The following is an 11,560-nucleotide window of genomic DNA, read 5'->3' as shown; positions in this document are numbered from 1 at the left end:
GGTGATCGGTATCGGTGGTCGGTATCGGTGATCGGCCCTCATGGGTGATCGGTATCGGTATCAGGAGGAAAAAAACCTGATCGGCACATCTCTAATAAAAACGTATCCATGTAATGAACAAAATGTCTGTCAATGCTTCCTCACATTTCAGCACGTTCTCAGTGTCAGCGGGGTCCTGCAGGATCTTGGAGAGGCCATCCAGCAACATGGCAGCCTTGCTGTAGCGGTACGCTATGTCCTCTGTTTGTTTAAACATCTCATCCAGAGCTGCAGATTGAACCTGATGCACACATCATGGACCATTAGGCTGCACCTGTATGTGACGATTCAGATCATGGAGTCATGTGAGTGTGTGGAACTCACGATCTCCACGGCGTGGTTGTAGATGAGCTTCTCTGCAGTCACGCTGTTGATCTCGTCGACAAAGCGCTGCTTGTCAGAGAAGAAGTGGTTGAGTTTGTCGGTCAGGTGTCGACAGAAGGCAATGCAGCTTTTGTAGCGCTCATTCAAACTCTTGACCACTAACAAAATGAGGAAAAGAGCTTTAGTTTTTGTATACTATGATGCTGTAAAGTAAGAGAAAAACAACAAATATGGTGCTAATGATAAGTTTAACTCTCTAAATGGAATAAAATTACATTATTAGAGATGAGGAGGGAAATGCTCCCACCTTGTTTGACAGCAGTTGAGGGATTCAGCTTGGCAGATTTGATCTGAGCCTTTGCCAGATGGAGAGAGGAAGCAAGGAGCTGAGCTGCCTTCATGTATAGCACCAACTGTTCCACCTGCCTGCAGGGGGCAGCACAGTTGCACTATGAAACAAAAGGACTCATGTGTTACCTTTTTCGTTTTTTACCCTGGGAACTTACCCCCACTCTTTACTGAGCTGGCTGATCTGGTCCATAACCACACTATCCTGAGGGGGGTACAGGGGAGCAGCAGACATGCCGAGTTCCGCCCCTCCAGCTCGGAGCGTCGCCATCTCCAGAATGCAGTCAGTGAAGGAAAGCATCATCCGAAGGTGAATCAGGGTGTCTGTGTGCTCCCGCTGAGCCAAGACAACAACATGATGCTTTAACCCAGCAGCAGAGGACCAACTCCAACGCTACCACATATGATCACAAGTTGGTCCATCGGTTTACACATTTTTCTGTTAAAAAGTTTTAGGGCCGAAACAATTAATCGGATTAATCTCAAATAATCTATGAAATAATCCTCAACTAATTCAGTAACTGATTAATCACTAACTGGAGAATACAGACACCTAAAAAAGCTATTTGATGAAACAAGGGCACTCAAATTAATTATTAGATTGTACAAAAATACATACACTTTGCATTTAAAATAGAAAAAAAACTAAATTTCTTTGAAAATATGCTTTATCCAGTTTTAGCTTTACCTCGTTCAAAATAATAGAAAAAAATCTATTAGATTCCATCTGATATCTGATATCCAATTATCAATCAGTTAATCCATTAAAATTACCAGATCAGCTTTACTCTGTACTAATGTCAAGTCAAGCAGAAAGGGCTAAGCTTTTCACATGTTGATTTTAAAAGGATTATTAGCGGCTGATGCATCCTTTGCTATAAATGATCAAGCTTTAGTCAAAGGAATGTTGTTATTGCATTTTGGGGAAGAAAATATGTTTTTTCTTATATAAAAAGAAAAGGTTTTTCTTTTGAGCAAGAAACTGCCCAAGCTGAATAACACTCAGTTCTCGTTTAAGAACTGAGTGTTACTTGTTAAACGTATTTTATATGTTTAAAAATCTTAAGTAGTTAAAGAAAAATCTGCGGAATGTGTCTTTTTTTTTTTTATCTGACTTACTCAGAATAACTCATAAAATAATCGATTGCTAAAATAATCAGTTTCAGCCCTTAACATTTTAACTTAAAACAAATTTAGATTTTGCAAACAGCATACGTCAACAGAACCAAAAATCTAGTAATGTGTCACATTCCCCATCCCCTCACCTCCATCAGGGTCTCCTCAGGCAGCTCTGGGGCTTCAAAAGTGATGAACCCCTCCATGCTGGGGGGAGACATCCCATAGGGAATGTAGCGCAGGCTGCTGGGTCCTCCATCTGCTCCCAGAACACCTTGCCCAATACCTAGACTCCCTGGTGGAGAGGAACCCATGGTCATGCCTGGGGGAGACCCCACACATACCCGACCGCTGGTGGAGCACAAGGAGCCCGCTGAACTGCTGGAGCCCACTGAGAACACAGTAAGAACTGGTATCATTAACATGCAGAACACTGCATTAATATGTGACTGCAGCTCAGCAGAGTGAGGGGTGGACTTGGAGGGGTCTCACCAGAGGTGGTGCGAGGTCTGGCACCCAGGTGGCTGCAGGTCGGAGGCGTGCTACTGCTGGGCGGTGAGCCCACGGTGAAGAGGACAGTACGGGGACTGGCTGATCCTCCTTGAGCCATGCTAGGGGCTGCAGAGACAGGAGATGAGTTAATTTACTCGCAAACAATGATGGCAGCGCCTAGCAAACATATCCACAGTCCAAACCATGATGCTTATTTTTAAACAATGTTATCTCTGAGGTACCCAGAGAACAGCTGCATTTATACTGAGATGCCATAGCTCTTTCCAGCCAGCAATCATGCAAATCAAACTTTTGAAATGATGAAGAAAAGGAAAAAAAAAGGGGGGAATGTGAATTAGGCAGTTTTCCAGCTATTGGTTTGGTGTGAATTAAGCAGGCAACACAGAGTGTGATTTTGTCAAATATTGACACTACACAACGCTGGGATTAACTAGAGGCAGAGGTTGAAAAATAGAAAGGACCAAACATCTTTGAAAAATGGAGAGTTCTCTCTCTGAGCTGGAGGTTTCATGGCTGTAGTAAGGCACAGAGCCACCAGTGGATGGAACTATTCCACCACTCCCAAACCAACCTGGAGTCCCTCTCACAGGTCACTCTAGGCAAAAGTCCTCCCCTCTGAAAGTTTCAAAGTCCAAACCTCCAACACAAGAGGTTCATCACATCTCTTAGCACATCAACTCTTAGTGAATGTAAAAGCTTTCTTGCAAAATTGAGGATATTTCAAATTTCCATAAACCTTTTCTAAGGCGATACTTCCAAATGTGCATAAAAAACCTTGATGGAAACACAACTACTGACACACATTGGGACTCTATTAGCTAACTAAGTGGTAGTCTGCTGAACTAGGTTTTATTTTGAGGGTTTCAGAGTAAAGGACAATGGTCATTATCAGATTTTAAATCTGTATGAATTGTTTGCTTTCAGGTAAAGTGAAAGGTAAGTAGTGTGGAGAGCATGCTGTGCCTGTGTACCTGTGTCCATGGGTCGCTCAGCGTTCAGGCTGTCAGTGCTGCCCTGGTAGGCCTGTCCACCCAGAGTGATCCTGATTGGTTGATCAGACAGTCGACCTGTACTGACAGACCTATGAGGAAACAGAGTTGACATACTGATGAAATGTAATAACATTAAACAGGGGCTGTAAAGATTACACAAGTCTGCTAGTCACATGTCTGCTAGAATGATGTCAATCTAAATAAACAACAGCTTGGAACAAATCAACAAATAGATTCAGGAGCTTCTGTATGCTGTCATGTAGGCCACAGAAGAACAGTTAGTGCACTAAATCTAGGGGTCATCTACCTGCCGAAGGTTCTGCTGGCCTCTGGGGGTGCCGCCCGCCCTGTCAGGTATGGGCTGCAGTGGTGGATGCAGACGTCTTGACAGTCTGCCAGTATCCTGCTAGGAAGCGGACTGTCTGCCAGCGCCATCAGGTTACAGGATGCCTGCGTTTTGGGGATCTTGAATGGTGCAGAAATTGTCTGAACACAAAATGGGGAAAAACTAATTTATTAAGTAATTTTGTTCATGGATCAAAATTACTTAATAGGATGATTAAAACATAGAGATTTGAAAATGAATGTTTTAAAAAAAAGTTTGGAGAAAGACTTCATATTTACCCAACACAAAATGGGGTGGTTCATACTGAGTATGTACAGTACAGACTGGCAAATAGGGCTGCACTGATAACTCAGCCCCTATTTCCTTAATTTAGCAAGTAAATATCAGCAGATATTTACATGTGAAGCTGATGTTATCCAGCAGGTAACTGCTCTCACCTTGGTGGGGGAACCAATGATGGTGGGCAATGGGGACTTTTGAAGCCAGTCAGACGTGCGTGGTGAAGACCCCAACAATTTGGTGGGGGAAGAGCCAAGATTGGCTGGGCGGCAAAGCTGGGGGGAATGACTGCAAGAGGATGAGGAGGAGCAAGAGGAAGGCTGCACGGGGTCAGACAGCTGCTTATGGAGCTTCTGCCTGGTCTGGTAGAAGTCGGTCAGCGTCGGGGCGCTTTGGAGACGTACTCCTAGGAGCTGAGAGGAGGGAACCGGAGAACCTGCAGAAGGCAGAGAGACCAGGTCAGGTGTATGTGGTTGAGGGAGGAATCAATAAATATGTAGTTGCATTCAGGGCGTTTTCACACCTATGCTTCATTTTAGAGGTGTGCTGATTGATCGGCCACTGATCATAATTGGCAGATTTCCATGAAAAAGTGTATGATCGGTGATCGCCGATCACTGTCTCTTGTTGCGGATCACCAAAACGATCACCTGCATCTCACTTCTCAGCCTGCGTGTGCAACTTATCTCCTCTTTCTTTCACACTTTGCAAGCGTGCAGCAACAAATCCTGTCTATAACGCTCAGAATGAATGGGGGAGTTTGCACGTTGCGGCGGAAAATTACCTCGGGGGTGAAGCACGTCAAAATGCGTTAACACAATGAATCTAATATGACATTTAAAAAACAAGCACTTGACGGAGTTTGGCTATATCGAGGCTCAATGCAGGAAAAAAGGACATCCGGAGACAGATAGCAGGTAAAGCAGCGCACTACTACAAACACTCACCCGGATCAGCATGATGGTCAGAAAGATAAACAAATAACCCGAAAAATAATTCAAGTCTTCGAGCCAGCGGTGAAAGACACTGGTTCTGTTCTCGCTGTTGGACCGCCGCTACGCACTACTGGTAGTGCGTAGCTGTTTCTGCTCCACCCGGAACGACTGCTTAAAGCCGCAGCATGTAACGTAAACAACAACAACACAGATTTCACATATTAAAACTTTTGCTATGCCCAAACATGAGAGATAATTTATGAAAACCACCATTAATCAGCCATGCTCTTAGGAAGTTTTGATTCAGTAACGTAGGATGGTTTATTTTGATGCAACTTGCATTTGACTTTGAATGAATGTTTCCCTCTTTTACTAGACATTATAGGCAGTGTTGTGAGACTTATTTTGACTCATGTATAATTTAGGGTCCAGAGAGTCTTACTGTTAAATGTTGTTTAACTGGTTGCAGATTTTTCAGTTGTTCTTTTGACTGAGTAACTGCTGTATTGTGCCTTCAAGTATGCTGCAGGCTTACATTAATTAGGTGAATATATTACCATATAATTTTTTAATTTTGCCAAATCCCATAGTATCATTTATAACTAACGCAAAAAATAAACAGTCAATCCAGGCAATCTGCAAAGATCGGTGATCGGTAGAGATTGGCCTCATGGGTGACTGGAATCAGCAGCAAAAAACCTGATCGGAACATCCCTACTTCATTTACTTTGGTCCCAATCAGTTGAGATTTTAAAGTGAAACCCACCCCTAAATCAACTATTTTGCTAATAAACTGTCTAATTATCAGAGGTTCTATCTTTATGTTTCTGTGCAAATTTTGACATTTTTGTGCAATTCTTTTAGTTCTGCATTATTTCGCCTAAAACTATTTCACTACTGGCTTCTTTGATCAAACAGTTCTCAGACAGATGAATTTTCCAAAGGTGGGCTACAGGAAAATTCAACTGCCTGAATTTTCCTACAACTTCATCACTTTGAAAAAAAGCACACTGCCTCCCCTGACCCCCTTCCACCATGTGGCGAGTCAGGAGTTAGAGTAGCAAGCGTTGCCCTGACACCTGGTGAGCATTGGTTGCAAGTGTTACTCAGCTTTACAAATGAGTGATTGATTTGCAATGCTTCTATCCAGTCAGGAGCAGGAACACATAACAGGTCAGTCGGTCGTGACTCTCCAAACACTGAGACGACCAAGTTTGTTTGACTCTAGCACTGGAGATAACCTGATGAAAAACAAGTCACTGTGACAACTGATAGAACAGCTATACTATTCATATGTCGTGTATAGTCAGACCAAAACCTCTGACTGCTGTGAAAATAATTCCAGCTCAACTGCAGGATTTTAAACTGTGGTTGGAAGGTTTGAATATCTAATGTGTCAGAGTGCAGGAACACATACGGACCTCCTGAAGAGCTGCGGCTGCGAGGCTCCTGGTTCTGCAAGTGGCAGCAGCAGTGGCCGAGCTGTTCAGGGATGGTACCCACTGCAAACACACACAGTAGCAGAATAGCTGGATTTCCTGTGTGCCTGTCTTTAAGCCTACATGACCAGAGTCAGGACCTACCTAGAGGTGAAGGGGAGTAAGGCCGAGAACTCCCAGTAGAGAGGCGCCGGCCTGCCGTCTGAGGGGTGTCCGCTGAACTGGGACACCCCGAGCCCACCTTTGGAAAGCCCATAGGACTTGTGTTGGAGCGCCTTACTGTTCCTGACCTGGAGAACCCAAACAAACATCCAGCAATAAGAGAACAAATCAACTTTCAGGGTTACTTAAAAAGTACAAGGTTTTTGCTTCATCTTTAGTAGCTTTCAAAAGTATTTACATCCATGTATGGTTGTCAACAGTATTCCTTCTTCCTGTTGCTCAAACAGCACAATCATTGATGTGTTAATCAAAGATCTATAATGAATCAAATTTATTATAGCATAAGCTAGAGACAGAAGCAGGTCACAAGAAAATGTGTAAATCATTTCTTTCCAAACTAAAGTCAGCACCACTCTCTGTAACAAACAAATCTAGGAGTACTGAGTACTGAAGTATTCAAGAAGTTCAAGAATATTTTCTGTTTAGATGGATTTGGTTAACTAATTGAAAAAGTAACTTCTATCATCAGATGTTTATCTACAGCTAGGGTAATAATGCTAGACTTACTGCCTTTTAGACACAGAATTGATTGAATCCGAGACCATCTTCTGCTCTCCAGTATCTGAAAAGTCCTAAATTCATAACTGTTTACAATTCATTACTCCATACATTTCCAGCACCAACAGTGTAGTAAAAGTATACTTTCAAAAAGCTCAGAGATCTTGCTAAATAATTCATCTTAAATAAACTGATTATTAGTTTATCTTAAACTAATAATCAGCTGCTAAAGCTATGGATGCAAAATATATTGGCACTAACATCAGTATCAGACTGATAAATAAAACTGGGCAGGTATTAAGAACTAATATTTATTTCCATCTTGTTGCTGTTTGTTTTTGGGTGGGGAGGGAAGGAGAGTGGTGTGTGTTTGATCATGTGACAGCGATGCAGAAAAGGATTGTGGGAGTCTAACTGAAAAAGAAAAGCAATGGTGAAGTTAGAAATGTGGCTGTTTTTTGTGGTCAAAGGGAAGTGAAATATAACGTAATATCAATAAATATCAGCCGAAATTTTTATATGAGTGTACCCCCAATTAAAAACACACACAGCTGGAGACCAGAAGCTATTCTTCAGGATCAAACCCTCATAGAAACATTAGACTCCAGTCTTCAGACTGACGAACAGAAGAGATCTAATAATTAAACCAGCTACCAAAACATAGTTTTACCTTCAATAAACCTTTCAGTGTTGACAGTAAAAATAATGTCATCCATTAAAAATCAGGTGCTACCCATTAGCCATCTCTACCTGTATTTAGTCCCATAATAATACCAGCCATGGTTCCTCCCAGCAACAGCTTGGGCAGTTAGAAATATAAGCAGGCATCGAGTTGATGCCATTTCAGTGAACTGATGCAACAATAGTCGGTGTTTTCATTATCTGCTATGAACATGGATTTGGTTAATCCATGTTCATGTAACCCACTCCTCCCACAGCAGGCACAGCTTACCTGGGGGAGCTGTAGAGAGTGGGACTCGGGCTGCTGGACAGGTTCTGCTTGATCCGCTGGTAGTTCCGCACCTGGGTGGGGACAGGAATAGGCGTGGTCTCTGCCCGCGGTGACAGCATGATGGTCTGTCCTGGGGTGGGCTGAGGCTGCCTGGGTGGGGACAGCAGAGAAGACACTGAGACCAGACATCCAGCATTAGGCTACTGATTCCACATAGGAAGAACGTTCTCAGGGCCATCCAGACCCATAATAAGAGAAGTCAGTTAGAAAACCACAGCTGATGGGAGACGAGTCCAGTCTGCTGAACTCTGTTTCTCCGCTCACCGCTCTTTGTTTGAGCAGCCTGGAAAATGCTGAAAAACTTCAACACTTGGAGAACAAAAACATGACTGGACTTCCCTGTAAACAAGGCTAAACAACCAATGAGCCTGGAGCACATCCTGCTGAAGGCGGTGCTAGAGGCACGTGTTGCAGCGGGGCTCAGTGTTATCAAACACAGGAGGGGAAGTGCATAAGGGCACAGTTCCTTTACATTTTTTGTTATTCCAGAGGAGGCAGAATGTTCAGAATGTTTGCCATGACCGAGTGACCCGATAGAATTCTGTCTGCATGTAGAAGAAGGACCATGGCAGGAGGAGCAGAATAGACTAGAGGGAAACAGCACTGTGGAAACCTAGGAGGGTCGTAGGTCTTAGAAAGCCAGACATGTGAGGAGAGGACAAGTCCAGACAAAAAAACCACTGAGGCAGCAGCCTCCTGCTCCTCACCCTCCTCCTGCTCACATGACTAGATCTGAGATCTAAACATCACCATGTCCCATCCTGCTTTTCCTCCTCCTCCTTCACACTCCAATAACAATCAGATGTCTACTAACTTTATTGATCCCAGTGAGGGAGGGGGCAGCTGCATGCTGAAGAGAGGAAGGAAATGTGTAAATCTGTCTATATAAAGTGAAACAAGAAGAAGAAGCTGCCAGTCATCTACCTGTTAACCAAGCAGACCAGCAGAGGGGGCTGGGATCCAACTGAGCTACAGAACCTTGTCACTTCTCTTAGCCCTTAGGAAACCACCCACACCCACCTCTAATCCCAAACCCTATAGAACATGAACATAAACACTTCCACAAAAACAGGAGCACAGCATTACTACCATCAATAAATCTTAACAGGCAACTCTGATATTTTTGGAACTGTATCTCTCAGTGTTAATAGTTAGCTAATTTATGCAACAGTTGATTACATACAGGAATCAGGCAGTACAGAGACAGATATTACAGAAACAAATGGCTGCAGCAGGAGGGGGCAAACAATGGCACAGAAACAGAGCAACAACAAAAAGAATTCACACTTCCTGAACTTTTCCACATGTTTGGCTTGTTGCATGTCAACGAGCCAAATACAGAGGAGTGTAATAATCTAGCATAATAAACATGCTAGTTATCCCCCTGAAAGACTAAAACTTTAAACTTGTACAGAACACTGAAACTGGAAGATATTTTAAATATCCAAAACAAAACAAGCAAAAACAATAAATAAAAAACAACTGAAACCAGAAATAAAATGGATGACGATGCCTTTAACCAAAATTGCCCTGCAAAAATAATCAGAATGGAAATTACACAGCTCATTTAAATTCATTATGTGATTAAAAGCTTATTGCGACAGGCTTAGCTCTGGATTCCTTTTCATATCCCTAAAACTATTATTACAACCAGTTGTTTTCATAAATCCCCAATTAAACAGATTCCTCAGCCGCTATGTGGAGGTCTCAGATTTCCTCTGTTTACTAATACTCTACAGCAAAGTTTCCATCAACATTACATTCAAAACATTATTAGACAGCAGAACTGAGTAAAGCAGATGGTCTCCATCCAATCTGCTCCGCTCCGCGGCCAGCAGTGCACTCCACAGAACTGGTTTATATATTAACAGTGGCAGTAGAAATCCTCTTTAGCGCCGACGACAAGGAATATGGAGACACTTCAAACGAGCTGGAGGTGATGTTCTGGTCAGAATTAGCCTACACACACACACACACACACGCGCACGCACACACAGTGGAGAAAAAAAATGAACACCCTGAACATCACCCTGAACACAGCATCCCCATCATGAAACACGATAGTGGTGGGATCATACTGTCGGGATGCTGTCCTTCAGCACTGAGAAGCTGGACAACATTTTACCATCCAGCGCAACACATTCAGAAGACCTGTGTCTGGGGCTGCACCCATCGGAGGCGCTAAAAAGGTATCTAGATTAGGGCTGAAATTATTAGAACAATCATAATTAATCAATTATTGAAATAGTCAATTTTGTAATATATTAATTAAGTGATTTGCCGTTAGATTAAAGAACACATTGAGAGCAGTAATTAAATCAAAACAGTTTTATATATATACATATGCAGAGGCAGTTAGATGACCAACTGCATCTATTCTAATGACCAACTGCATCTATTCTAATGAAAAACTGGTGTGTCAGATTAACATCCAGACATTAGAGGAACAGTCACTGTTTGCTGATGCAGAGGATGATCTGGTAGGTGTGTGAAGCTATTTTTATTCATGCAGTTCTCCGGTGGTTGGGTGGTTGGTTGAGTGGTGGTGTTTTTAGCACATCACCACTTAGTTTTTTGGCTCCGTGTCTGATTTGTGTCTGACTCATCATGCAGATATTAACATGCGTATTCACCAGCGGCATGCATGAGACATCATCCCAGGCTGGAAGGAGGTTATTTTTCTTGGGATGACGTGATTGAAAAACAAAGACAGACTGGTTGACCCAGAAATATTACAATAACAACATTACATGGATGTGAACTGAAGGTTGAACGCAAATGAAATCTGGTGACATTACGCCATGTAACACTAATGACACCAAGAAATGCCTTTATGTGTGTGTTGCATAACGCAAAATATGCAGCATCACGACATCCTGGTTTGTTCTTTGGCTGTTTAATAATTGCAAATTATAAACGTTACCTGTTTTTAAAGATCTGAACATAATCTCAGGAGGATTTGAACTTCAACAGCCAGCATGATTTTTTATTATGCATGCTGAATGTTTAAGATCAATTCCAAACACAAATTAAAAAACAAAAAAAAAAATCAGCCTGACATCTAAAACACATGGAAATTCAAACAATTAGAAGTCTGAAAGTAACATGAAGAGGTAAAAATATGAACGTAAACTAAGCATATTTCTAATCTGAAATAAAATGACACATTCAGGAAAACAGATTAAAATTTTTTTTTACCATCCTCATAAAAGCTTTTGGTTAAAATCAACTCTTATGCTAAAACAAATTAACATAAGTCTTGTGTAATGTGCTAAAGTCTCATACTCACCCTGCACACATAAGAAAGTCATTGGACGGTCGGTGACCGGCTCCTACTGGGTGGTCGTCTATGGGGGAAGACAAAAACAGTTGAGTATAGAAGTCAGAAGTCTGCAGCATTTAATGAGGACAAAGAGGAGAACATAAACTAGATCTTTAAATTCACTGCCAACACCATGCTCCTGCTCTACCTTGGAGCACTCTTCATTGTTTGCTGA

General features: G+C 42.3%; 1 protein-coding gene across 2 annotated transcripts in view; it reads right to left on the bottom strand.

Annotated features, from left to right (window-relative positions):
* Window positions 1–11,505, bottom strand: part of ulk2 (unc-51 like autophagy activating kinase 2) — a 19,937-nt gene extending 8,432 nt beyond the window's left edge. The window contains exons 1-13 of one of the 2 annotated variants that reach the window (XM_015017784.1): window positions 11,353–11,505; window positions 8,004–8,153; window positions 6,476–6,621; window positions 6,314–6,394; window positions 4,116–4,393; window positions 3,640–3,818; window positions 3,312–3,421; window positions 2,320–2,445; window positions 1,977–2,218; window positions 870–1,048; window positions 671–789; window positions 364–521; window positions 145–280 (exon numbers count right to left, since the gene is read on the bottom strand). In XM_015017784.1, coding sequence (XP_014873270.1) covers window positions 145–280; window positions 364–521; window positions 671–789; window positions 870–1,048; window positions 1,977–2,218; window positions 2,320–2,445; window positions 3,312–3,421; window positions 3,640–3,818; window positions 4,116–4,393; window positions 6,314–6,394; window positions 6,476–6,621; window positions 8,004–8,153; window positions 11,353–11,462 — 2,014 coding nt within the window. In that variant the 5' untranslated portion in view covers window positions 11,463–11,505. Of the gene's footprint in view, window positions 1–144; window positions 281–363; window positions 522–670; window positions 790–869; window positions 1,049–1,976; window positions 2,219–2,319; window positions 2,446–3,311; window positions 3,422–3,639; window positions 3,819–4,115; window positions 4,394–6,313; window positions 6,395–6,475; window positions 6,622–8,003; window positions 8,154–8,278; window positions 8,736–11,352 lie in introns of those variants that run through there. The other variant, XM_015017782.1, reaches the window with a different exon arrangement.
* Window positions 11,506–11,560: the final 55 nt, after the last annotated feature.

This window comes from Poecilia latipinna, unplaced genomic scaffold, assembly GCF_001443285.1.
Source record: "Poecilia latipinna isolate Pla-1442-1.1 unplaced genomic scaffold, P_latipinna-1.0 Scaffold2188, whole genome shotgun sequence".
Taxonomy (NCBI): Eukaryota; Metazoa; Chordata; class Actinopteri; order Cyprinodontiformes; family Poeciliidae; genus Poecilia; species Poecilia latipinna.
The sequence above is the reverse complement of the archived record's forward strand: the minus strand, read 5'-3'. Positions and strand labels throughout refer to the sequence as shown.